General features: G+C 39.6%; 8 protein-coding genes and 1 non-coding gene across 11 annotated transcripts in view; 4 read left to right on the plus strand and 5 right to left on the minus strand.

The window, feature by feature from the left end:
* Nucleotides 1-1,777: 1,777 nt before the first annotated feature.
* LOC104822009 lies at nucleotides 1,778-4,025 on the minus strand. 2 transcript variants are annotated; one of them, XM_010553079.2, is made up of 4 exons: nucleotides 3,365-4,025; nucleotides 2,383-3,259; nucleotides 2,152-2,268; nucleotides 1,778-1,982 (listed from the first exon to the last, which is right to left on the minus strand). In XM_010553079.2, exons 2-4 carry the CDS (start codon nucleotides 3,255-3,257, stop codon nucleotides 1,895-1,897), a joined length of 1,080 nt encoding a protein of 359 aa, XP_010551381.1. In that variant the 5' UTR covers nucleotides 3,258-3,259; nucleotides 3,365-4,025; the 3' UTR covers nucleotides 1,778-1,894. The 2 variants fall into 2 exon arrangements, with proteins under 2 accessions (XP_010551381.1, XP_010551380.1); XM_010553078.2 differs by having other exon boundaries at nucleotides 1,778-2,039.
* A 140-nt stretch (nucleotides 4,026-4,165) lies between these two features.
* Nucleotides 4,166-6,988, minus strand: LOC104822011 (ureide permease 5). 2 transcript variants are annotated; one of them, XM_010553081.2, is made up of 7 exons: nucleotides 6,800-6,988; nucleotides 6,026-6,295; nucleotides 5,798-5,942; nucleotides 5,495-5,695; nucleotides 5,341-5,414; nucleotides 4,864-5,238; nucleotides 4,166-4,567 (listed from the first exon to the last, which is right to left on the minus strand). In XM_010553081.2, the coding sequence occupies exons 1-7, from the start codon at nucleotides 6,911-6,913 to the stop codon at nucleotides 4,403-4,405; spliced, it is 1,344 nt and encodes a 447-aa protein (XP_010551383.1). In that variant the 5' UTR covers nucleotides 6,914-6,988; the 3' UTR covers nucleotides 4,166-4,402. The 2 variants fall into 2 exon arrangements, with proteins under 2 accessions (XP_010551383.1, XP_010551382.1); XM_010553080.2 differs by having other exon boundaries at nucleotides 5,341-5,417; nucleotides 6,800-6,985.
* A 264-nt stretch (nucleotides 6,989-7,252) lies between these two features.
* On the minus strand, nucleotides 7,253-9,422 carry LOC104822012 (PLASMODESMATA CALLOSE-BINDING PROTEIN 4-like). Its single transcript, XM_010553082.2, has 4 exons — nucleotides 9,194-9,422; nucleotides 8,396-8,638; nucleotides 8,250-8,277; nucleotides 7,253-7,819 (listed from the first exon to the last, which is right to left on the minus strand). Exons 1-4 carry the CDS (start codon nucleotides 9,243-9,245, stop codon nucleotides 7,477-7,479), a joined length of 666 nt encoding a protein of 221 aa, XP_010551384.1. The 5' UTR covers nucleotides 9,246-9,422; the 3' UTR covers nucleotides 7,253-7,476.
* A 2,084-nt stretch (nucleotides 9,423-11,506) lies between these two features.
* LOC104822013 (pentatricopeptide repeat-containing protein At1g26460, mitochondrial) lies at nucleotides 11,507-14,723 on the plus strand. The gene is made up of 7 exons (XM_010553084.1): nucleotides 11,507-12,215; nucleotides 12,556-12,778; nucleotides 12,870-13,352; nucleotides 13,621-13,827; nucleotides 13,925-14,062; nucleotides 14,145-14,353; nucleotides 14,423-14,723. The coding sequence occupies exons 1-6, from the start codon at nucleotides 11,572-11,574 to the stop codon at nucleotides 14,331-14,333; spliced, it is 1,884 nt and encodes a 627-aa protein (XP_010551386.1). The 5' UTR covers nucleotides 11,507-11,571; the 3' UTR covers nucleotides 14,334-14,353; nucleotides 14,423-14,723.
* Nucleotides 14,724-14,852: 129 nt separating this feature from the next.
* LOC104822014 lies at nucleotides 14,853-16,349 on the plus strand. The gene is made up of 5 exons (XM_010553085.1): nucleotides 14,853-15,219; nucleotides 15,308-15,380; nucleotides 15,636-15,687; nucleotides 15,775-15,844; nucleotides 16,031-16,349. The coding sequence occupies exons 1-5, from the start codon at nucleotides 15,091-15,093 to the stop codon at nucleotides 16,115-16,117; spliced, it is 411 nt and encodes a 136-aa protein (XP_010551387.1). The 5' UTR covers nucleotides 14,853-15,090; the 3' UTR covers nucleotides 16,118-16,349.
* Nucleotides 16,350-16,695: 346 nt separating this feature from the next.
* On the minus strand, nucleotides 16,696-18,820 carry LOC104822016 (14-3-3-like protein GF14 iota). The gene is made up of 8 exons (XM_010553087.1): nucleotides 18,518-18,820; nucleotides 18,297-18,403; nucleotides 18,047-18,246; nucleotides 17,732-17,819; nucleotides 17,524-17,633; nucleotides 17,278-17,426; nucleotides 17,100-17,161; nucleotides 16,696-16,991 (listed from the first exon to the last, which is right to left on the minus strand). The coding sequence occupies exons 1-8, from the start codon at nucleotides 18,591-18,593 to the stop codon at nucleotides 16,986-16,988; spliced, it is 798 nt and encodes a 265-aa protein (XP_010551389.1). The 5' UTR covers nucleotides 18,594-18,820; the 3' UTR covers nucleotides 16,696-16,985.
* An 83-nt stretch (nucleotides 18,821-18,903) lies between these two features.
* On the plus strand, nucleotides 18,904-18,976 carry TRNAA-UGC. The gene has a single exon. It is a non-coding gene; the product is annotated as a tRNA-Ala (tRNA).
* Nucleotides 18,977-18,980: 4 nt separating this feature from the next.
* On the minus strand, nucleotides 18,981-21,438 carry LOC104822015 (COBW domain-containing protein 1). The gene is made up of 9 exons (XM_010553086.2): nucleotides 21,230-21,438; nucleotides 20,898-21,115; nucleotides 20,570-20,684; nucleotides 20,144-20,233; nucleotides 19,867-20,028; nucleotides 19,636-19,755; nucleotides 19,444-19,554; nucleotides 19,258-19,339; nucleotides 18,981-19,160 (listed from the first exon to the last, which is right to left on the minus strand). The coding sequence occupies exons 1-9, from the start codon at nucleotides 21,374-21,376 to the stop codon at nucleotides 19,096-19,098; spliced, it is 1,110 nt and encodes a 369-aa protein (XP_010551388.1). The 5' UTR covers nucleotides 21,377-21,438; the 3' UTR covers nucleotides 18,981-19,095.
* A 742-nt stretch (nucleotides 21,439-22,180) lies between these two features.
* LOC104822018 (beta-glucosidase 40) overlaps nucleotides 22,181-22,975 on the plus strand; it is a 4,640-nt gene continuing 3,845 nt past the window's right edge. The window contains exons 1-2 of the mRNA XM_010553089.2: nucleotides 22,181-22,200; nucleotides 22,369-22,606. Coding sequence (XP_010551391.1) covers nucleotides 22,445-22,606 — 162 coding nt within the window. The 5' untranslated portion in view covers nucleotides 22,181-22,200; nucleotides 22,369-22,444. The remainder of the gene's footprint in view (nucleotides 22,201-22,368; nucleotides 22,607-22,975) is intronic.

Here is a 22,975-nt window from a genome sequence, read left to right on the forward strand (position 1 = left end):
AAGAGCGGTCCTTGAGCGTATTGGAAATATTCAAAATTTCGAGGAAAAAAGGACAAGCTTTGAGCTTTGAATTGAAAACCCAAAGATTTGGTCGGAGGTGTCAATTTAGTTTCAGATCAACACAAGGACGAAACTTCATGGTAACAGACGAATATTATTCGAAAAAACTTTATAAAAAAATATTATTCGAAAAAAAAAAACTCTTAATTTATGCGAAAAATCAATATGATAAAAACGTTTTTTCTCTTTTTTTTTTCCTGTCAAGAGTGATATGATTGGGCCACGTCTGTCTCAGTTCTTCTTGTTCGGACAGATCAGATGAGTGGGGCCCATGATAAGATCGCTCTAATCACGGAGTCAACACATGGCGGGTGTTTTAGGTGGGTCCCATCTAAATTTATTGATTTTTATTTCTTTTTTTTCTTTTATGTATAATTCGTCTGATCATATGATATCATATCCTTTTTTTCTCCAACGAGAAGGTGTTTTTTTTCCGGTGATTTAGCGTCACCATGACGACATCCCTTACGTCAAAAAAAAGGGGCCTCATTTGTTTTAGTTTAAAATGTATAAAAAAAAATCTAAAACGGCATTATTTATGGAAAATTGTATTAATATTTGGAAGAAAAAAATATTTTGTTGTAATCTATCAGAATTCGTGCTGGTATATGTGAGAACTGACGAGGCCTTATTTTCATATTGGTAAATAAAATATATAAAATTTAATTTGACTTAAACAAATATTATGCGAATTTATAAATCCCACAATCTAAAAGGGGTATTATAAAAAATACTCTTACTTTTGTTATTTCTACTTCAATACCTACCCTTGTGACCATGTGATCAATGTGATCGAAATATAGTGTGGTCATATATTGATCCCATTGTTCATAACATTAAATTTATGATGTTTTAATCAAATGATTAGTAAGATATACAAGATATGAACATAATGAATTAGTGTGACCACCATAAATTTAACGTTATACTCGATAAAATCAAAAAGTCACATAGTCACAATGGTAAGTCTTGAAGTAGAAATAGCAAATTAAGGGTATTTTTGATATAATGTGTGATTAACTATTTAGCCTTCACCAAAACATGACTTTGAGATGTCATTTAGTAAGGCATTTATTATACACGACTCAATAATGCAAACGCACAATAATTAATAAGAGAAATATACAAACTTATTATAAAAAAAAAACCATCGATAAATATACAAACTTTAAATTTTTTAAATAAAAACATAAACTCTTTTTATTCTCTATATTAAACCCTTGAACTTTTTAAAAGCAATAAAAGCAAACCATAAACTTTTAAAATATTCTTCAAAATCCCTATCAAATTAAACCCTAAATTTTTAAACGATTACCAAGTATCACTATGATATGACATTTTTAAAAAATAAAAATAAATTTTAGGTTTTCATATTGATGTTAAGAAGAGTTATTGTATTTTTTTGGAAATTTTAAAATTAAGAAGAATTCTTGTAAGAATAGTTTCCGTGATTTTTTTTACAAATGTGTATAGTAATATGTGATTTTCCCTAATTAATTAATTAATATACAGGTTCAAGGATCGAATCACTAATTATAAGCACATGTTGCAATTACCTTATAACCATATCGATTATCATCTGATTTGATCATGTTAGTAGTTCATCCTAAATCTAATTAACATCAAATAAAATCCAATCTTTAAAAGTAAACTCCCATGCTTAATTGTTAGGATTGTAAAATCTTTTTAACCACGACAAGATATATATATATATATATAGGATAATAAAAATATTCACAAATCTGATTGATGAAAGAATGTTTTGGTTTTGGGACCTCCTCACGAGCAAATCCAAGGAACACAACACAAAGGAAGAGCAAACATTATAAACCGTTTAAGAGGTGCAACAACAGAACCACTTATGTTGTGTCCCCTTGTTCTTCTCTGTCCCCATCTCTCCATGTATTATCTCTAACTCCATGCTGAAATCAAAGATCAACAAGAAGAAGAAGATCAGAGCTGAAGCGGCGGAGAGAGTGCTGAAATAGCGGAGAAAGAAGATCAAGAACAAGAACAGAGCTGAAGCAGTGGAGAAAGAAGAACAAGAACAAGAACTGGAAGGTTAAAACAGAACAGGGTCGCGGTTTTCACCTGGAATAGCAGCAGCTGCAACAAGAGAAGCAGCCATTACATGAACGCTTTGAGCATCTGCAACAAGAGAAGCAGGAGAGACATCTCTTTGTCCTTGTCTTGTTTTTCTTCTTAGTTCTGCATCTTTTTCTTTCAGTAAGAAAACCAGCTCATAAAGAAACACCGAAATCGCTCGGTTATATATTCAGATGCGTGTGCGTGTGTGTGTATATATATATAAGTCATACTTACACTGGGGAGGAAAAATACTGCAAACTGGTTAAAGTTTGATCTGAGATATTGGAATGGCTGAGGGTTTGATCTGAATGATCGAATTCACTGAGATCCCTCCACGATAGAATTGGCATCGACGTCTTCTCTTCAGAATCCGTTTCCCTTTGCTCCTCCTCTGTTTCCGAGGTCTTCCCCTCCGAATCCTCGGGATGAATAGGGAGAGACGGGCAATACTCTAAAAGCTCACCCGACTTTGCTAGACTGACGTCGAAATCCCGTGCTAGACTGTTACCACCTACGCTGAGACTGAACAAAGATTCATTGGAAGCTTCACTCCAATCCAAAGATCCAATCTTTTCGAAAACCAAAGATGGTATTCTCTGCTCTGGATCATAATATCCTTCCCTTTCCATCACTTGAACTGGCGGTGACCGAGTAGGCGACAACGGTGACCCGTTGGTCGCACCAGACAGCCGAGATCTGGGCGTGTTGTTATTATCCGGTGACCCATGTAACGCAACATTGGAAAGGTTCCTCCTTTTCTCCTGGTTATCCTCGTAAGATGTCTGGTTTTCCTCTTCTGTTCTTGCTCTCAGCTCTATCATGTCATCCGATAATATCGAAGACAGTGAAGTGGATGATGTTGTTGATTCCTCCGCCATGGAGGTTTCAGTCCCGGCAATGGCGGCTGCTTCTGTATTATAAACCTCGTAACAGGCAATGCTCCCAATCTGGAACAAAACCATCCTTCCATTCCCTTCTCTGTTTGTTGATTCTGCATCATCAGCAGTATCGTTTCCTTTTGGATGATGGTTTGAACGGTTGGAATTCCTTCTTCCTTTGCTTCTGCTTGTACCATGACTTGGTTTCTTCTTCGTTTGATTTGGTTCCATACCTAGAAAAAGATCAAGAAAAATCAAAACTTTTACAGATTTATGTAATCTTTGACAGAAAATAACCGAAGCTATCTGAGCAAAAGCATGAAAAATAAAAAGCTTACTTATGCCGAGGAATATCCATGAAATTCCCTGATGAACCCTAGCTCTTGGAGCCCCTTACTTTACCGGCAAAGCAATGGCAAATCCACCACAATCGATGAATTTCCATGTAATAACCCTCCTGATTCTTCTCTGTCTATGGACAAAAAGGAAACAAGAAAAATTTTCCTTGATTCCAGGAGGAAGAAATGGCAGAAGATTCGCAGAAAAGCATACGAACAATTCGATCTTAACAGAGAGATCAATCTATGGATATCGGAAATTTGCAGAAAAACATAAATATTGACCGTTGGATCTTCTGAAGACCAAACCAGAAAAAAACAAAGGACTTAATCTTTTGAAAGAAGCCCCAAGAGAATGGGAAGATTACAGTTTCGTTGTGTTTTTTTTTTTCAGATTTTTTTGACCGAAGGTGCTCCCACTATTTCGGGATCGGCTCTTGACCAACAATGGCTACTTCTCCCGCCATTCTGCAACACATTGCCCCTATAAATAGATTCAAATCTTGGCTTTTGTCCTGAAGCTTATCCACTCGCTCAGACCAGCCCTGTCCTGGAAAGCAACAATGGCTGGCTTCCATTTTCCTTAAAGCGTCCTCTTTTTCAGCTTTTCTCCATGGACGCTTGCTTGTACCTCCACTCATCCACGGATATCTTCGACAGATTTCAAAAGGGTATTCGTCAGATCGAAGAAGCAAGTCCGTCTCCGATTATCATACGAAGCATGATCGTCCGGTTCCATGGCCTAATTCAGCCATACCCGAGTTGGCTTTTCGTGTTTTCCATTTCCGAGAACTTAGCAAATTGACAATGTGTTCATACTTTCTTCATTTCTTGCACAAACAACAAAAGTCATGGAATCTCACGAGAGATTCATGAAAATCCAATCCAAATCCCTGCACTACTGATATATATATATATACATTCAATCCAACTTGAACAGCAATGAGCTTTCAAGTTCCAAGAGAAAAAAAAAACAGATCTGGTCCTTTTTGTTTCCTCACAGAGAGGTATGAGCAAATGGCTGGAGAACACGCTTACTTAGGTATAACGAGTCTCTCTCTGCCCGGCCGATGCCATCAGAAGTGCCACCGCAACCGAGAACATAACCAGCATACTCACCAGCAGAGCATATGTTCTTGGTGATGATCTTTTATACTCTCCAAACAGAAAGATTCCCCAGAATGTTCCCACCAGAGGAAGCGCCTTTTCAACATATGATGGAACATAGCAAGTAAGTGTTTCGAGTTTAAGATTTCAGACACCAAGATTAAGCCAGTTTTCAGAACACATCTTATGCTCGGACCAGTGGCCGAAGTAAAGGAACATACTTTACAGTTACTGCTATGGATCCTGACCAGTAAGTTCAGTATTAACACTTCATCTGTTTCTTTTAGTTTCATCTGAGCAACTTGATTTCATATTATGTGTTTTCAGCATTTAAGTTCCTCAATGGTGAGAAGAATCGTGATTAAATCCAGTGTGAAGCTACAGAGACTGACCTGAACAGCATCTGCAGCGGCATATCCTGCAGCTTGACCACCCATGAACTGGAGGCCATTGCCAACACCACAGAGCAATCCAGCCAGAAAAGCCCAGCCTCTCCCATTCCAGTCGTTCAGGTAAGCAGAAAGGGATGATCTCGGTGAATCCAGCACGGGTTGATACAAGAAGCTGACATTGAGAGCAATCGCGATAAAAAAGGAAGACACCGAGAAGTAGAAGAAGGTGGTGTAGACAATTAGCTTTGGAACGCCTTGTTTCAGAGTGTGCCACTGATCATTCGTGGCTAAGTTGAACAGCGGCGAGAAAAGAGAGAGACAAAGGCCTGCAGAGAAGGTTATTCCCAGTCCCACCACCATGCTCTTCCCAAATACCTGAATATAGAGAATGCATGGACTAATGAATCTGTCCAGACCCAGCTACAATATGAGAGAGAGAGAGAGAGAGAGAGAGAGAGAGAGAGAGAGAGATTTTACTTTGATTGCTCTAGTGTTTTCAAGTGCTATAAGAAAGGCAGCACTCCCTTCCTCTGCCATCTTCATGTCGTTTTCTTCTACAAAGGCAGATAATTCAGTGATCCTCATACACTAATAGAGAACTAAGCTAATAGAGTGTGACAAAAAAAATCACCTCCTGAAAGTTTCTCGCATTCCTCAGAAGAAGCATCTTTATAGTCGCCAGGGAAGCGGCCGAGTTTTGTGTCTATATCAGCTGCATTAGACGAGTGAACAGCAGAACCAAGACAAACAGCAATCAAGAAACAGCCAACACCCGGGAAAAGAATGTCGGCTCTGTTTATTCTACTGTCCAAGAAGTAGTTGACCGTTGTTCCTACAAGACAAGAAGCCATTCACAAAGCATTCACTGTCTGCCAACCTTAACTCCCGGATCTTTGTCACTAAATCATGCAGAAAGATAAACAGATCATCCAACCTATGACGACAGTGATGCTTGCAGCTATCACTTCTGTAACGGACAGACCAACTAGCGCTAAAGCATACTGAGATGCCAGGTTCCCGAGGCCGAGTGCCACCCCACCAGCCATTGCAAACAACACCGAGGGCCAATTATCACTAATCTGTGACAGCACAAGAGATGAAACCATGACATATAACAAACGAAGTGCATCCATAACATAACATCATGATGAAAAATTCTCACCTGAGCGAGTTGGGTGACGAAATTCGGCCTGCTTCCACCCATCTGACCGAACGAAAAGGCTATAACGGTGGCAGCCAATAAGTTTGTGATCGAGTAATCGAGATAAGTATGCTGTGGAAGGCGGCCTCGTCGTTCGAGAAGAACCATAAGAGCAGGCCAAGTGCCTAAGCAAAGCAGTGATAGCAACATACATGCTATTGCACCTGCTTTGCTCTCCACCATATATGTTCCCAACCCATCTGCTGCTAATGAATTCAGTCCTGGAATATCCTGAAGCAAACGTTTCCTTTGGAATTAATCACCGATTCAGACAAGTAAAAACCCCATTTTTATCTCTAATTTCATCTTATATCCCAGATTCTATCCGTGGTTAATCGTTAAAACCCGCTTCTTGATATTGAATTCATCGTTAACAGCGACGATGATGCCGGGTTTGAGCCCAGGTCAAAAGAGGATAGAGCAGAAAAGTTACAGGGACCATTCCTTCAAAAGACAGAAGAAAAGAAATTGCAGAATCAAAGAAAGCGATCGACTTTCTCATCTAAAGTTCGTAAAGTAATGAACTTTGGAATCAGCAAGAGAATCGATCGACGATGAAACGGAGTTGGGGTCAATCGGAATCAGATTCTTCCCCACTACAAGTAGAATCTGATTCAAAATTTGAAAAAGGGAAAAAGAAAATGCCCAAGCGAACCTACGAATTAACTGAAGTAGAAATTTGAAAACCCATCCCGAAATAGTCAGAAAAACTTCAGGACCCAAATGATGGCTTACCATTTCAGAAGAGGCAGAGAGGTAATGGGAACAATTGGTGAGGGAAAGATCGACCAGCAGCTTGCTTGTAATGATCGAGGAAGAACCGGAGAAAGACGGAAGATTTTGCAACATAGATGTTTCTCCGACATTATATGACCCATTCTTGCGTCATAAGCCGAGACTCATCGGCCACACGCAATCGCCAAATCAAATCCACATGTAACGTCACTCTCTTTTTGCGTATTATATTTGGATTTTTAATGTTAAATAAAAAAAGGAGAAAGCTTCCAAATTTCTGAGAAATTTTAAACGCCGTAACGTATCACAGTCTCAGCAAGTGTTCATCTCTTCTGATAAGGGAGTCATTGTTAAAGGATCCACCTTTCGTTTCATATATATGCCTAAAGAGGTTGGGTTTTGATTATTTATGTAAAAATCCCACTTATAATCATCAAAATAACGCAAACAATATGAAAGAAAAGAATCTCATTTTCAGGATGTACACAATGAAAAAAGTGCTTCGATTGAGTTTTTGTTCTACAGCCCGCAAATCCTAGAGAGAGAGAGAGAGAGAGAGAGGCAAAGAAGGGAATCCAATTCCCAGAGAGACAGACGGCCATGGCCGTTGCCTAAAACCCACGTGGCAAAACATCAGCCGTCAGATCAAACGTAAGGATCCGGCTGAGATCACCCATCTAGACCACCCGTATCAGCAGAGCCACGGTTAGCAAGAGGGCATTGATGATGATGATAGTTGTTTTGGCAGAGAGTGATTCTCCGGCGCTCTGATCACCAAAGCCGCCGCTTCCTGTGGGGCCCAGAGTGGTGCCCGGAAACACAGAGGACGAGGACGAGGATGGAGTTCCAGTGGTCGGAGTTCCAATTGTAGGAGTTCCGGTTGTGGGCATGCCGGTGGTCGGAGTCCCCATTGTCGGAGTTCCCATGGTCGGAGTTCCGGTGGTGGGTGTTCCGGTGGTTGGAGTTCCGGTGGTCGGAGTTCCCGTGGTGGGAGTCACAGTGGTTGGAGTTCCGGTTGAACTGTAAGAGCAACAAGTAAAAACATCAATCAGTAATAATCAAACAATCCACGGGGGAAATTTCTGATATCTTTGATCATTTGACAGATAATATTTTGATGCTTTTTGAACATGGGATGGCGACCAATAATGCCCACTTTGGGTTTGTTTTCACGCAGCGTATTCAATTTCAAGCCCTTTTGCAAAAGGCAGAATGAACAGAATGATAAATAGTTAGAAAGATTTAATGATTGATGTCAATTGTCTGGTCTGAAATCACAATCATGGTCCCAAAGACACCGCATTAGATTAACCCATGAGTTGAAAAATCAGACGCAAATCTACCCAGAAAACCACACATTCAGATCGGAGAGCTCAAGAACAAAACCTAATATATGCAAAAGAATAGCTTAAAGAGGCTAATCTAAAAGCAAAGATCTGAAATAACATACCCGGAACCAGATAAACACGTTGAACCAGCTGCAAGATCAACATAATACACAGGTAAAATCAGCAACAAAATCAAACAAAGCTGATCCAAAAGATCTGGGCTTTTAAGAGAAAAAGGGATCTTTCTGGGTTTTTTTAGAAGATTTACTTGAAGGAGGAGAGTTGGTGAGAACGGCGGCGCCGCTAAAGTCACAGGTGGCACCGGTCGAGGCTTTGCGCTGATAGTAACTGTTGACGGCGACGTCGCAGTGGCTCTTGACGGTGTTTGGCTGAAAACACTGACCGTTCTGTTGGATCTGAGTACAGTCTGCTCCTGCTCCGCAAGCATAGTCCATGGCCTTCTGAAGAACTGCTTCGCCTACGCCGTCTTTGCACACGCAGTACGCCGCCTCTGTCGTGTCGGAAACAGATGTTAGATTCATGGGTTCAGATCAAAATCCGAGATTATTGAACAAGGTTCGAGATTTTGTTAGTGGAAATGGTATAAAGTCGAGTTCTTTAAGCTGAGATCACAGAGAAAAGGGTTGATTTTTTTTTTTCTGGGTAAAGAGATTTCTTTTATTTTTCTCATCTGCCATTCTTTTTTTATCCCAGACCACGGAGATTTCTGTGTTAGGGTTCGAGTGATTCGAGCACTGAAAGCTTCAACCTTTATCACAACCAAAGATGTGAGAGACAAAGATCCAAATTTTTTTCAAGAATAAAATAATCCATAATGGGAAAAAAAGGAGGCTTCAAAGAGAAAACCCATAACAAAACTAGCAGAATATAAGTATGAATCAGAGTAAAAACGACAAGAACATCCATGGCTGTTCTTCCATATGAGAGAGGGAAGAAAAACTCAGAACCATTTGCTTCTAAATCAAGGACAAGGCAACAAAAGCATTTCAATAAGTTCAGGAAGAAGAAGAAGAGAGAGAGAGAGAGAGAGAGAGAAGCAGCTTACTTGAATAGGAAATCATGGAGAAGATGAGAAACAAAGGGAGCAAAACCGCCATTGTTGATGCAATCTCAGTCTGGACACTCAGTGAAACAGAGGTTTTTTTTTTCTTTTCTCCGATGAGAGAGATGATTCCAGGAAGAAGCTGAGATCGAAGTATTGGCCCAAAAGACGGAATCCGATGTGAGGAGAGAGAGAGAGAGAGAGAGGCACTGTGAAGGGTGCAGATATTATAGAGGATGATGATAGGCGTGTCTCTCTATTTCTGTATTTATTTTTTCCGTACTTTCTTAACGAGTGCCCTTTTTTTAAAGTATGATTTTATATTTAAATATCATATACATTATGTGTGAATGTAATATAATTATGTGCATCTTAAGGCACATACATACTCTTTTTCTTGACCCGTTCACATATAAAATATATATACATATATATAAGTATTTACATGTATAAATACATAAAATAGTTGTATTTAATAATTTTTTCTGATCCGTTCATGTTTGGTGGCATATTAGTACGAGTTAACAATGGTAAAAGTAGAGAAACATGTAAAAATGTTACCTTCAAAATGTATTGGACTGATGAACTATGTGAATATTTATGTTACAAGGATATATTGGTCAGCTCATAAAATTACATACATAAAAAATTTGTATGTAAGAATATGAGAATGTAACTAATCGTACATGTATTCCATACTGAGAGATTGGGGGTTCGACTCCACCCGTTCATCTGTCATCTATCAGTTATAGTTGATTCATCTCTCATACGTGTGTTGCAGGCTCGTACGTATGGGTTTAAGTTTACTCGTTTCTATGTATCCGAAAGGTACATACTGCGATCCATGTGTTAACGAGTCGTTGTGAGGCCATCGCTGTAATCGGGGGTCAGCGAGTTCGAACGACTGCAATTGGGGTCGGATTTTCCAATGTATAAAAAAATGTAGACATGGGCGTTTTCATATTCAATTTAAAAATTATTATATTCGATTTTTTCGATTTTATAAAAATAAATATCAATAGATTATTATTCTATTCAGTTTGATTCATTGGAATCGGTTCAATTTTATTTCTGTTAAAAAAAATCAATTTTCTTAAAAAAATTATCGATTTGTTCAGTTTTTTAAAATTCTGTTCCGGTTGGGTTCGATTCTAAAAATTCGATTTTTAAGAAAAATTAACGTTCAAATTAAGGCATGTGCGGTCTCTAGCTTTTGTTTAAATTATGACACGTGTTATTGTAACAGTGGACCCACACGATGTGTTTTTTTGTGGGCATTCTTGAAAGTGGAGCTGTTTGTGGTAAGTCGGTGGACAACTTTTCATGACACCCATTTTTTTATTTTTTAAATGCGCTGTTATAAAATATTTGAACGTTGGGCTTTGATCTGTTTATTTTTCGATCCAATATTTTTTTACATAACGGTAAAAAAAACAGTACTGTTTGTTGTTTTTTTTGTCCATTTCTGTCTCTGTGTTCTTTAATGAATTCGGTTTATATCTCAATTGAAATATATAGAAGCATTTAATAGTTATAGTACCTAAATGTTTTTATCTATTATTACAATATATAAAAAGAATAGACGTTTTGGTCTTATAACTGAATCGAATCGAAAAAAATATGATACCATCCTTGAAACGAATCATCAAATATTTTTGACGGCGAATTTTTAAAAAATTTAAAAATAAAAAATTGTTAAAAAAAATTAATATTTGAATATAAATCAAATCGATCCGAATATAAAATAATAAATGATTGATACATATTTTTATAAAACCGAATTTAAAGAATTGAATCAAATAATTTTCAAAAGTTTTTTTCCGATGAGGTGAGTAATTGAGATGGGGAGAGAATATTGGTCATGAAAAAAAAAAAAGGCAATCAATAAGCTTTTTTATTAACTAATGGAACCACATTTTGTGATTGTGATTTGTGACATCATGTGATTCTCTGTTTTTACATTGATGGGCCTCCTTTATTTAATGGGCCTTGTTTTATCATAATTATGCTCTCTCTTTTTTTTTTTAGAAGCTTTTATGGACAAAATTAAATTTTCTAATTCCTTTTTTTTTCTAAAAAAATATTTTTCTCTATAATACCTATTTGGATCTGGGCCGGAAATTAAGTAACTGGTCTCGCCGGATTTGCAAAAACGCTAAATATTGTTAATGGGCCGACTTGTCCGTTAATGGGCCCAAAATTTTGCCTAATTTACGAGGATCGGTAAAATCGCCAAAATGCCACTGTTTTATCCGATAATTTCAAAAATGCCACAGTATCTATGTGCGGGCTATCGTCTTCGCGGAGGCCGAATTTTTTAGACCCACAGCTACGCTAGAAAACCCTAAACCCTCTGGAACTCACTGAGAGATCGCTCATCAATGGCGACTCATCTCTTGATCCGATCCCGGATATCGCTTCTCAAATCTCTAAATCCCAATCATGGCGCTAATCTGCCTATCAGGTCAATCTCCACAACCATGTCTCTCTCGCAGGAGCCCCAGCTCGCCGCCGAGTCGGCTGAACCCGACGTGTCTCCGCCTTCGCGGAATCCGACGCCACTACCGCCGAATCCAGCCACCGGAAGCCCCCTCTACCAGGAGAACTGGAGGAGCCCGATCCCGGGTTCTTCGTCGACGTCCCAGGCTCTGATCCCCTTGGGATTCCTAAGCCAGAGCCCCGCTTCTCGCATCAGATCTCTCTCCGAGACCCTTGACTTGAACTCGCTGCTGAATTTGTTCGCCGATTGGACCGCGACGCAACGGTGGTCCGACATGAAGCAGCTTTTCGAGTCCTGGATTCGGACGCTCGACAAGAGCGGGAGGCTGAATAAGCCCGATGCGAACCTTTACAATCAGTACCTCAGGGCTAATTTGATGATGGGTGCTTCGGCTGGTGACTTGCTTGATTTGGTCTCGCAAATGGCGGATTTTGCGATGACACCCAACACGGCTTCATACAATCTGGTATTGAAGGCTATGCACCAGGCCCGAGAGACCGAAGCTGCTCAGAAGCTGCTCGAACGGTTAGCTTGACAACACACTTTCCCCTTACATATATTGCTCGAGGATACTTTTGTCGGCATGAACTTCCTTATCTGACTTACCTTACATTCGTGATTCTGTTTTATCAGTATGTTAATGTATTCAAATGAAAAACCCTTTTGTGCACGTAAAGATAGTCTTACTTGCCCACTGTCAAGTGTCAAGAAAATTTCTTGGAGCTCGTGGAGAAGATTTGAGGAATACCTTTCTTGCAGTAGAATAGACGGCATTATAATCTCATAAGGTTGTTGTAGATGTTTACTTTGCGGTCTTTTAATAGGGGGACTTGCGATGTATCATGGCTTAATGTGTTATGATCAGGATGCTGCTCACTGGAAAGGAATCCTCGCCAGATGATGAATCTTATGACTTGGTTGTTGGAATGCTGTTTTGGACAGACCAGATTGATTCTGCCTTGAAATATATGGACATGGCGCTAAAGTCTGGTTATATGTTGTCCATGGCGGTGTTTGGTGAATGCGTTCGTAGTTGTGTAGCCAAAAGCAGGACAGATACACTGGTGTCCATCATTGAGAAATGCAAGGTAAGAAAAAACAGATTTATTGGATTTTGGGTATATATTGTAAGCTTCTTCTCTCGTTTATTTGTCATTCTTTTTTTTTTGGTTCTCTCAGGCTATTGATCAGAACAAGTCCTTATGCCCTAACTGGACTCTTTGCAATTATATGGCTGAAGTTGCAATGCAAGAAGATAACAGCAAATTGGCATTTTATGCGTTAGAATTTATGTTCAAGTGGATCACTAGGGGTGAATTGTTTAGACCTTCAGTTTTGCTTTCTGTTGATGAAGGATTGGTTGTATCATCGCTTGCAACTGCTGCTAGGACTTGCAGTTCGACTTTGTTAGATGCATCATGGACTATTTTGCAACGTTCACTGCGTGATAAAAAAACTCCAAACCCGCAAACCTACCTTGCGAAGCTCAATGCTTATGCTTCCATGGGAAATCTACAGAAAGCATTCTCTACACTTAAAGACTTCGAGTCTGCATATGGGAATTCTGACCAAGAACTTGTAGGGGAAATTTTTTCGCCTTTTACGTCTTTACACCCATTGGTCATGGCCTGTTCTAAGAGAGGTTTTGAGACTTTGGATGCGGTATGTCTCTTACATCTTGATGCCACACATATCCTCATTTTCTTCCATGACAGGCATTTGCATTATAACTAACATTTTGTTGACCTAAAACCGGAAAACTCTGGCAATTGATAGTTATGGTTGTTGACTGTTTAAAAAAAAGTAACTTTACTGAAACATAACATCATGGTCTAGTGTTTATGTATACTGGAATGAACATAAACACATGTGACATTTAGCTTTTGCATATGTGACATTTAGCTTACCTGAACTTGCCAATGTTACACAGGTGTACTTTCAGTTAGAGAATCTGAGTCAAGCAGATCCGCCTTACAAGTCTGTTGCTGCTTTGAACTGTATAATTCTCGGCTGTGCAAACACATGGGATCTAGATCGTGCTTATCAGACGTTCGAGGCAATAAGTGGTTCTTTTGGATTGACACCCAATATCCATTCCTACAATGCTTTACTCTGTGCCTTTGGCAAACTCAAGAAGGTTTTCCCCATTTTATACGCACATAGATTGTCTTTATGTGTTTTATGTGCGTGGAACTGTTTTATCTCATCAACTTTGACTATCTATGTGTTTGCAGACTCTCGAGGCGACAAGGGTTTTTGAGCATCTTGTTAGCATAGGTGTAAAACCCGATGCTCGGACTTACTCATTACTGGTGGATGCTCATCTCGTCAACCGTGATCCCAAATCAGCTCTGTCTGCCATTGATGAAATGGTAAAAACATGACTGAAAACAATGGCTAACAACATGACAAACACATTCATGAGAAAGAAAAACTTGTCTTTCCGATCTGCAGGTGAATGCTGGATTTGAACCCTCAAAGGAAACACTGAAAAAGGTAAGAAGGCGATGCACCCGAGAGATGGACTATGAAACAGACGATCGAGTGGAGACTTTAGCCAAGAAGTTCCAGATTCGGATGGGAACCGAGAATCGCAGGAACATGCTGTTCAACCTCGATTACTCCACGAGCTTCGAGTCATAAAACAGATTCCGAAAATATGGGTTAGTAAACCCTAACTCCTTTCAGAGGAACTATTGTGATAAACAAGTCTCATTGCCCTATTCTTGCAGTTTCTGGTGCGGAATGAGAAGCTGAATTCACATCACAGTTCACAGAGTCTCCGAGCTCAGAGTTTTTCGCCGCTGTAAATTAATAACCTTTTCCGAGTTTTGGATAATTTTTGTTGTATTGGAATCTCCTTATTTCCGAGTTGCATCTCATAGGATTTAGTGTGGCCTCACGTTTTGTCCGGAAGATTTCTCGGGCAACGGCCAATAAATGTCGTTCACTTTAGTCCCTGTCCTGTCGGAGACTCCTTTAGTCCCTTAGTTCATGTAATTTGGAATTTCTGATTTTGATCTGATTCACTGATTCCGAAGTTGACAGAAAATGTGATGTGGGTTCATCCAGATTTCCGATTTTCGTATGATTCGCCGTCGAAAGGATGGGACTTTTGGTGAAACGGTGATCAAAGTCTGAGACTTTATGATGTTTGGTTGGTCTGAATCCGATCAAAGCATTTTACAATTTTCTGATAACCCAAACTACAAAGGCCCTTTGGCTCAGCCCATTATTCCACAGAAGCTTATAAATCTGAAAAGACCGTCCCCTGAGGTTGCTTGCTTCCATCTTTTTTTTTTTGGATTTTGAACACGAAACCCTAGTTCGAATCGTCGGGGAGAAATCCGATTTCTCGAGGAATTTTCAGGGCTTCGGTGGGGGGAAGAAAGGGATCGAAATGGGAGGGAAGACGGAAGATGGCAGTGGAAGCAAGGACAAAGATAAAGACAAGGACGAGGAGCAAGACGGCTTGTCCGTGCACTCTCCCTGCAAAGCTTTGCCCTCCTCTGATTCCTCCCTCACTAAGGTCTCTCTCTCTCCCTCTCTCTCTCTCTCTCGTGGTGTTAGTTTTGTCGGAGATTTTGATGGTTCGTCTTCTCGGACGTGTTTCGTAGGAGCAATCACAGGTTGAGTTGGAGCTAAGGTTGTTAGAAGCTCTTGAAATCTACCCTCCCGGAAAACTGCGAGGCAAGCTTTTCTTTCGATTTAATCACAGAAGTTAGTGAAATTGTTCTTGCAATCGAAGAACTGAGATTCTGTACAAGGAAAAATATCTAAGAATTCCGTAGTTTATGCTTGCGTGAAAACCAAGATATTGATTTCTATCTTTGTTTCTCTCCCGAATTGATCAGAAAGCTTCAACCTTAGCCGTTTTTTCTGGTTATTGATTAGCTCTGGATTCCTTTCTTAGTAATCAAAGCTTGTGTCTTTGTCCGGTTTCAGGCATACATCGTCACTTTGTTCTTTACGGCCTGATGGAATATCTCCGCAGAAGGTTTGTCCGAAACTCTCTGAGTTAGCTCCATGGCCTTGAATCTTGATCCAATGTGGTCTGGTTTTGATAAACTGTTCTTGTCCACAGCTTTGACAGACAGTTTACAGCCGATGAGGTTCTTCAGCTGTTGGATCGTTTCTACAACTTAGAGATGCTGGTGAGTTGTAATACATGGATAGAACTTTTATACGTGGTTTCGTCAAAAGGGTCATACAGTTTCGGCTTTCTAAGCTATGAAAATCACTCGTATATGAGCTAGCTATATCGTCTCGGGTTATATTACCTCTCATCGGTCGGTTTAAAGTTTGATTTGTGTTTTACGCCATGATCTTGGAATTTTCAGAAACCGGACGAGGATGACATGGACATTCTGAATCAGGAGGAAGATTTCAGCTTGCCGGAGAGTTACTTTGTCAAGGAAGAACAGTGACACAATGGAAAAGGATTTTAGTTTTTTTTTTTTTGGAGAAAAGAGAAGTTTTTTTTTTGTGGGTTTGTTGTTCCCTCTGTATATGTTAGACTTAGAAGAAGGAAGGAGATGAAGGTAGCAAAAAAAACTTTGAAGGGTTAAAATGTGTATATGCAGTTTTAATGTCTATAAAAAACATGAGCTGAAATGCACTGAGAGAGATCCCTTCTCTTTAAGCAGTTTTCATGTTGAATTTTCTCTGTTTGGTTTTGACTGTGTTGGCTTGGAATCTAACAGAGAGTATCATATATGTATACACATATATGTATATATAAGAGGATTATATGAATAGGGAATCTAAAATTTGTAAAGGCTTTTCATATCTAATGAAATTGATTGTATAGCCAATATAAATTGGTTAATTTCATAAATGCTAGTTATTAAAATTCGGTTTCACATGTTCTTGTCTAGAGCCACTTTGTTAAAATTGAGCCCATTCAAATGAGTTAGAATATTTATTTGATTAATATCTAAATCTGCACAAGGAGAAAGTTCTTGATTAAATTGTAAGATTCACACTGAAACATTAAAGCAAGAAAGATCAATCAATATATATATATGTATATCATATTTAAGCAGCCGATTATCATAGCCAAAGTCCATGAAAATAAAGCATAAAAGAATGGAAAACAAAAGGAGAGGAAAACAGAAGCCAAACACAGAATTGAAACGGTGGCCCGAGTGTAAATAGAGGCATGACAACAACAAAAAAAAATTGTAAGTTTAATCCCAATCTTGCTGATAAACCAAGCTAAGGAATCAAGAAAATGGCCTCTGTCTTCATCTGGGTTTAACTTAAAACTCCATGAAATTTCCAGCAAACGTCGATTCAATGCTGCACAAACCCAGAAAAAAAAAACATAGAGGTTAAAACTTTCAATCAGACAAAAAGTGAAAAGGATGAAACTTTCATACTCGATAGTCAATTTCAATGGATATTTACATCGGCTGCTTCTGCAGGCTTCTGTTCTTGTTTTGACTCTTCAGCCTTGATGTTCTCATCGCCTAAACAAAAAGATAAAACATTTTTTTTTAGTTTGCAAGATATTTCGAAGATTCAGAATGAGTTGTCTTTCTTTTTTTTTTTTTCTCTTTTTTGGTGATTTTCAGACAATGATCACCTCCGTCTTCGGGCAGATCTGAAGTCCAGAGAGTGAGGTTGTCTCTCAGAAGCTGCATTATCAATGTACTGTCCTTGTACGACTCCTCGCTCAGAGTGTCCAACTCAGCAATGGCCTCGTCGAATGCTTGCTTCGCCAAATGGCAAGCTCTGCAGAGAGATTTCACGAGGCGTAAAAACACAAAAGAAAAAACGAGCTTTGTCTGCATGTTGGATCGAGAATCTCTATGTATATTAGCAGTCGAACCTTTCGGGGGAATTCATGATCTCGTAGTAGAACACAGAGAAGTTGAGGGCGAGGCCGAGACGGATCGGGTGGGTGGAAGGAAGCTCTGTGCTTGCAGCTTGAGTTGCAGCCTGTCCCCGAAACCGAACAAACATTACTATACCGAAATCCGACCAATCAGTCTCTCATGTCTCCATTGTCTAAGAGAGAGGCTTTTCCATTGACATACCTCGTAGCCTTTCAGAGACTGCTCGGCTGCTTCTTTCCTCTCTGCCTCGGTCTTGAACTCTGCCAGGTACCGACAGTAATCTCCTTTCCTGGAAAATCACATCAGCAAGAATCATACAAATGATTCATAAAGTTAAGCTATTGGCTAAGATGTGAGTCTTGATGCAGTTTCTAGTTGCAGAACAAATGTATTCAAAGACTTATCGTAAAAAAACTGTCACGGGTTTTCTCTTAAAGGCGTAAAACAGCGATCAGAAACACTAGAAACCGTCACTCGACAAGATTTCAGACCAGACGGGCATAAAGTGTCGCTCACATCTTGTAGTAGAAGACGGTGGCTTCGCCGGAGGAGGCGTGAGGGACGAGATGCTGATCGATGATGCCGAGGATGTCCTGACAGATCTTGGAGAGCTCGTCCTCCACTTTCTGACGATACCCTTTTATGATCTTGACGTTTGATTCGTTTCCCTTCGACTCTTCTTTCTGCTCGATCGATGACATTATCCTCCACGACGCGCGTCTTGCTCAGATCACCTTCTTGGACCCTACACACAACAGGATCCTCTTCGTCTTGCTCCGATCACGTTCTTGTACCCTACAGACAACAGGTTCCTCTCCTCCACCGTCATCTCGCTGTTCAGCCGAGCCACTTTCTTCATCGTCTCCACCATCTCTACATCGATTTACAGACAAGTAATGATTCGTAAGCAAGATCTGGACTTTAACAGAAAAGGGAAAATTTTTCATTTGAGATTATACAGAAAGAGATTCGGATAAGAGAGGTTACCGTCGTAACGCTCGGCCTGTTCGGAGAGCTTGGCCATGTAAACGAAGGTCTCTCTGTCTTTGTCGGAACCTGACATCTTCTCCGACAGATAAAAAAACTCACAAACTCAGAGGAAACAAACAAACAAAAAACGCTGAGATTTCTTCTTCTTCTTCCTTGGCCTCTCTGTAAGAATAATGTAACGATTCGGGAGAGATAAGAAGAAGGGGAAGGAACAAATATAGAAAGAGGTGAGGAGATGGTAGCGAATAGCGGAAGGAAGACCGAATCTTCGCTCGACCGTTAGATCTGTAGCTCTCTGTTGTGTTGTCCCCTTGATTCCCGCGCTTTCTTCGCTGAAGTTAATTACCTGTCTGTTGGTCTTTAATTGTCCAATACTGCAAAATGGGGATGTAGCTCAAATGGTAGAGCGCTCGCTTTGCATGCGAGAGGTACAGGGTTCGATCCCCTGCATCTCCACCACTTTTTTTTTTGACATTTTTTCATTAAAAAAAAAAACTGATTGCAAGAACACGGACGGTTTAATAACAAATCCAGGATTTGGGTTTTGCTCATATTACACAGTTCATGTTTTTCCTTCAGGCACTTGTGGGTCTGCAGTCTCTTAATCCACTTGCTAGTGCTTCCTCATCTAGGTTGTGTCCTGTACAAACCGAACAGAACCACATGAACAACTAAACACAGAGAGCTCCAGAGTATTGGGAATGGATAATTTCAACACGAGGCAAAGGACACGTGACCTATAAATACTATTTTGCTGGTTTGATCCTCTCCCTCGTTCCATTTTCGAGCCGGAACTATCTCGTATATCTCTCTTACAGCCTGTGAGACACTCAAGAACACGGAACCGGTTGTGAATATGGATATCCAAACCTAACCCCAGTATTTCATTTTTTGGTAGTGAATCAAAATTAGTAGTTACATACCTGCAAAGTATGCAACTGGCCTGAGTTCTGAATGCTTAGCACCCCCTTGCAGCGGTACACATCCATCCCTTGCTTTTTGTCCCAAAGAATCTCCTCTAGCCATAAACGCACCTGCGAAAATAAATTGAAGCATTTATGAAAGAACATTATACAGCTTGTTCAAGAATGTGCATTACATCTGTGCTTTGCTACCTTATCGAGGTCTACAGCCAGTGGCTCACAGATGCATATGGTCCTCACTCTACTGTCATGAAGGTCTCTTGTAGACAATGATTTATTTTCTTCTAATAAAGATTCAAGGCGGCTAACGTGCTGAAGACAGAAGTGAAGGAAAAGAAAAGTGGGTTATTACATAATAGAGCATAAACAATCGTTGAGAGAGAGTATGTAACCGGGCGGTCACGAGAAGTTTCTGAGACTAACAGTTGAATCATATGCCTGGCAGTTTAATATGTTGGACAAATCAACTTGGCATCTGACAGAGCGGATGACATTTGCCAGTGCATTAATCGTACGGATTTCTTTCACCAGTTCATCAGATTCCTCTTGAGAAGCCAAGTCAACCTTGTTAAGAACTATTGTGTCCTGCAAAATGAATTTACAAAACTCACCACGGCTAGAAAAGTAAGGCAGGTGACAGAAAGAGGCGAAAAGCAATAAGTCAGGACTTCTTAATGGTTATGTTAAGTGGGGTGATTACCGCAAATGCTATTTGATGAAAAGCTTCGGGAAATGATGATGAGTCACGACGCTCATTGAGCTGAAACCGGAGGTTCTTTGCATCCACAACCTGTTCAACCAGCTAACTAAGTAAAGGGTATCTGGAAAAAGATTGTGGAGATTCAGAAGGCGATATATAGAACCCTAATCACTGAAACAGGAAAGACGAATCCAGGAAAAATCTTGGGACATATATGTACCAAAGAGACAACTAGCAAAAGAAAAAGATCATTGGTTATAAAGGGGTTGCAGAAGTTAGAGCGACACAAACACGGCAGGACACCATTGTTAATCTGTTACGATTTCATCTTTGTGCGAAAGAAGATGAAGCATATAAAAGAATTATTCGATCAAATTGGTGCTTGAACCAGAAAAGCAGCATAAAGCATTGCAGTTTAATACTCACAGTAACAATGCAATCGAGCTTGACTTCGGATTCTAACTGATCATCCAACCAAAGAACAGAGGCCAGTGGAGCAGGATTTGCCAAACCGGTAGTCTCCAGCAATATATGATCAATTCTAGCACAACAAAGCAGAAACAGAACATCAAAAACACTAAGTTAACATACGTATAAGACAACCAAAACTTAGAGCTTTTCAGATGATGATCAACACGCACCTCTCACCAATCCAAAATCCCATAAATTTAAACGAAATTCAACCATAATAAGTAGATCAGATGAAAATTTTCAGAGTCAAACTCGTTTAAGATCGAAAACGATGGAGAAAGACCTGTCTTTTCTCTGCACAAGCTGCTCAAGAGCTTGAACGAGACTGTGCTTAACAGTGCAACAAACACAACCATTAGCGAGCTCGACCCATTCTTCGACAAGGGCACCTCCTTCTCCTTCGTTTATCATTGCCCTCTCCACTCCTATCTCCTCCCCAAACTCATTCAATATCACCGCGATTCTCTTCCCGTGATTCCCGTTCAGAATATAATTCACAAGCTGTGAACATCAATCAGACAACAGCGTAACCAATCACGGACCAAAACCCAGAGCATTGATCAGCGGAAAGAGCAGAATCTCATCTGAAGAATTAGGGATTCTACGTTCCCTTACGGTGGATTTTCCGGCGCCGAGATAGCCGGTGACGATGGTGACACCCACGGAAACGGCGTCTGTTCGTTCTTGTTCCAGAGGAGTCTGTCCGTACGAAAAGTCCGGTTCAATTCGGACAGCGATGGGAGGTTCTTCTTCGTCCGCCATTTCCACACTCTCGCTTCCTTCGCCGCCGTCGCCACTCGCCAGTTTTTGCCGACGCGCGCAACCTTAAAGAGTCTTGGACGCAATCAAAACCCTCTGAGGGAAAAGGAAGGTCAGATGCTTTTTTAAATACGCAATTGTGACCCATATTTCATCCGTATTTTCAATTATGTACCCTACATTTTTAATTTTACAACTCGAGTCCCTCCGTAATTGACGGTTTTCCAGTTTCAAATCAGAAACATATTCAATGGTTAAAAAGTTACTACTTAATGTGGTACGTAGTCCAATGACTAAATGATTAATAATATTTATATTAAAAAAATTCTTGAATTGATAAAAAAAAGAAGTTATATGTTAGTCTTGTGTGGAACAATAAAGATTGAAAAGATTCTCTGTTTTTTTTATAAAAAAAATAGTGAGTCGTCATTTATCTCTTCGTTTTGCCATTATATTATATATCGAAGAACAAAAAAAAAATACACTTGTTCTGCTAAAATCTCACAATACCAATGAAAATGCGCCTTAATTATTATATTATGGAGGACCCACTTGGTCAATAGTGTGACCCACAACTTGTAAAAAAAAAATTGTTTTCTTTGTAAATTTTATATAATTTTATGTAAAATTATTATACTGACCCCAATGCCCATATATATATATATAATCAGAATCCATAGGGAACACCACCACTAACATCACACGATCCACCAATACTACTTCTATATATGAATACTCTCTCTCTCTCTCTCTCTCTCTCCAAAGACAGCGTGTGTGAATGTACATATATGTATAATCCAAGCGTATACGCAGAAAGAGAATATAGTGTATGGATTTCCTATAAAATACCCATTTCATGGGGCATTTCTTCACTCCATCGACATTTTCTTTCTCTATCTGTTTTGGCTTTCCCTGTGATATCCTATAAATAGTGTACTCATCCAAGCTTTTACTCGTTCTCCTCTCTCTCTCTCTCTCTCTCTCTCCGAAAACAGATAAACTGCACAAGAAGTTAATTGGAGGGCTTAAACCAAAAAAGTTAATTGGAGGGAGGGAGAGAGAGAGAGAGAGATGATGATGATGGTGAAGAAGAAGAAGCATAGTGGGAAAATAACATGGGTGATGGTAGTAATAACGGTTATGGTGGTTATTAAGACATGCATGTGTGCGGACATTGGCAGAGGCAGTTTCCCCGAGGGCTTTGTCTTTGGAACTGCTTCTTCTGCTTTCCAGGTCCCTTCTTCTTCCTCTCTTTTTTTTTATATATTTTCCTTTTTAATTATAAATATATTATAGTTCTCTTTTCTCTATATATTTCGCTTCTTCTTAGTGATTGATTACAAGATGAAGATTTTTCTTCCATTTTTTTTTTATGTATGTATGTATGTATGTATGTTATGTATGTATGTATGTATTCCACGAGCATAACCCGTGGATTCAGTTTCACCGAATTTCGTATTTACGAAATCGACCCCTCAGTTTTACGTTGTTCACGAATTTTACCTATTCCTTTTATCGATCTCAGTTCCAAAACCCAATCGAATCTTATGATCCAAAAGCCAAGAAATCCAAAAGCCAATTTTAATATCCCCCCCCCCCCCC

This window comes from Tarenaya hassleriana, unplaced genomic scaffold, assembly GCF_000463585.1.
Source record: "Tarenaya hassleriana unplaced genomic scaffold, ASM46358v1 Cleome35, whole genome shotgun sequence".
NCBI classification, from domain to species: domain Eukaryota; kingdom Viridiplantae; phylum Streptophyta; class Magnoliopsida; order Brassicales; family Cleomaceae; genus Tarenaya; species Tarenaya hassleriana.

Excerpts from the sequence above, each read along its gene's own strand:
- LOC104822009 (XM_010553078.2), bottom strand. The coding sequence starts at position 3,257 with ATGGAACCAAATCAAACGAAGAAGAAACCAAGTCATGGTACAAGCAGA. Across the intron at positions 2,269-2,382 it reads CAGTATTTTTCCTCCCCAGT|AACTAAGAAGAAAAACAAGA; the intron begins GTAAGTATGACT and ends AAAAAGATGCAG. Across the intron at positions 2,040-2,151 it reads TGCAGCTGCTGCTATTCCAG|CACTCTCTCCGCCGCTTCAG; the intron begins GTGAAAACCGCG and ends CCGCTATTTCAG.
- LOC104822011 (XM_010553080.2), bottom strand. The coding sequence starts at position 6,913 with ATGTTGCAAAATCTTCCGTCTTTCTCCGGTTCTTCCTCGATCATTACA. Across the intron at positions 6,296-6,799 it reads TCTCTGCCTCTTCTGAAATG|GATATTCCAGGACTGAATTC; the intron begins GTAAGCCATCAT and ends CGTTTGCTTCAG. Across the intron at positions 4,568-4,863 it reads CCGCTGCAGATGCTGTTCAG|GCGCTTCCTCTGGTGGGAAC; the intron begins GTCAGTCTCTGT and ends TATGTTGAAAAG.
- LOC104822012 (XM_010553082.2), bottom strand. The coding sequence starts at position 9,245 with ATGGCGGTTTTGCTCCCTTTGTTTCTCATCTTCTCCATGATTTCCTAT. Across the intron at positions 8,639-9,193 it reads CTCCATGATTTCCTATTCAA|AGGCGGCGTACTGCGTGTGC; the intron begins GTAAGCTGCTTC and ends CCGACACGACAG. Across the intron at positions 8,278-8,395 it reads CACCAACTCTCCTCCTTCAA|CTGGTTCAACGTGTTTATCT; the intron begins GTAAATCTTCTA and ends TTGATCTTGCAG.
- LOC104822013 (XM_010553084.1), top strand. The coding sequence starts at position 11,572 with ATGGCGACTCATCTCTTGATCCGATCCCGGATATCGCTTCTCAAATCT. Across the intron at positions 12,216-12,555 it reads GCTCAGAAGCTGCTCGAACG|GATGCTGCTCACTGGAAAGG; the intron begins GTTAGCTTGACA and ends TGTTATGATCAG. Across the intron at positions 12,779-12,869 it reads CCATCATTGAGAAATGCAAG|GCTATTGATCAGAACAAGTC; the intron begins GTAAGAAAAAAC and ends TGGTTCTCTCAG.
- LOC104822014 (XM_010553085.1), top strand. The coding sequence starts at position 15,091 with ATGGGAGGGAAGACGGAAGATGGCAGTGGAAGCAAGGACAAAGATAAA. Across the intron at positions 15,220-15,307 it reads CTGATTCCTCCCTCACTAAG|GAGCAATCACAGGTTGAGTT; the intron begins GTCTCTCTCTCT and ends CGTGTTTCGTAG. Across the intron at positions 15,381-15,635 it reads CCCTCCCGGAAAACTGCGAG|GCATACATCGTCACTTTGTT; the intron begins GCAAGCTTTTCT and ends GTCCGGTTTCAG.
- LOC104822016 (XM_010553087.1), bottom strand. The coding sequence starts at position 18,593 with ATGTCAGGTTCCGACAAAGACAGAGAGACCTTCGTTTACATGGCCAAG. Across the intron at positions 17,820-18,046 it reads ACCGTCTTCTACTACAAGAT|GAAAGGAGATTACTGTCGGT; the intron begins GTGAGCGACACT and ends GTGATTTTCCAG. Across the intron at positions 17,162-17,277 it reads AGATCTGCCCGAAGACGGAG|GCGATGAGAACATCAAGGCT; the intron begins GTGATCATTGTC and ends CTTTTTGTTTAG.
- LOC104822015 (XM_010553086.2), bottom strand. The coding sequence starts at position 21,376 with ATGGCGGACGAAGAAGAACCTCCCATCGCTGTCCGAATTGAACCGGAC. Across the intron at positions 20,685-20,897 it reads CTTGTGCAGAGAAAAGACAG|AATTGATCATATATTGCTGG; the intron begins GTCTTTCTCCAT and ends TTGTTGTGCTAG. Across the intron at positions 19,340-19,443 it reads GCCAGTTGCATACTTTGCAG|GCTGTAAGAGAGATATACGA; the intron begins GTATGTAACTAC and ends AGTGTCTCACAG.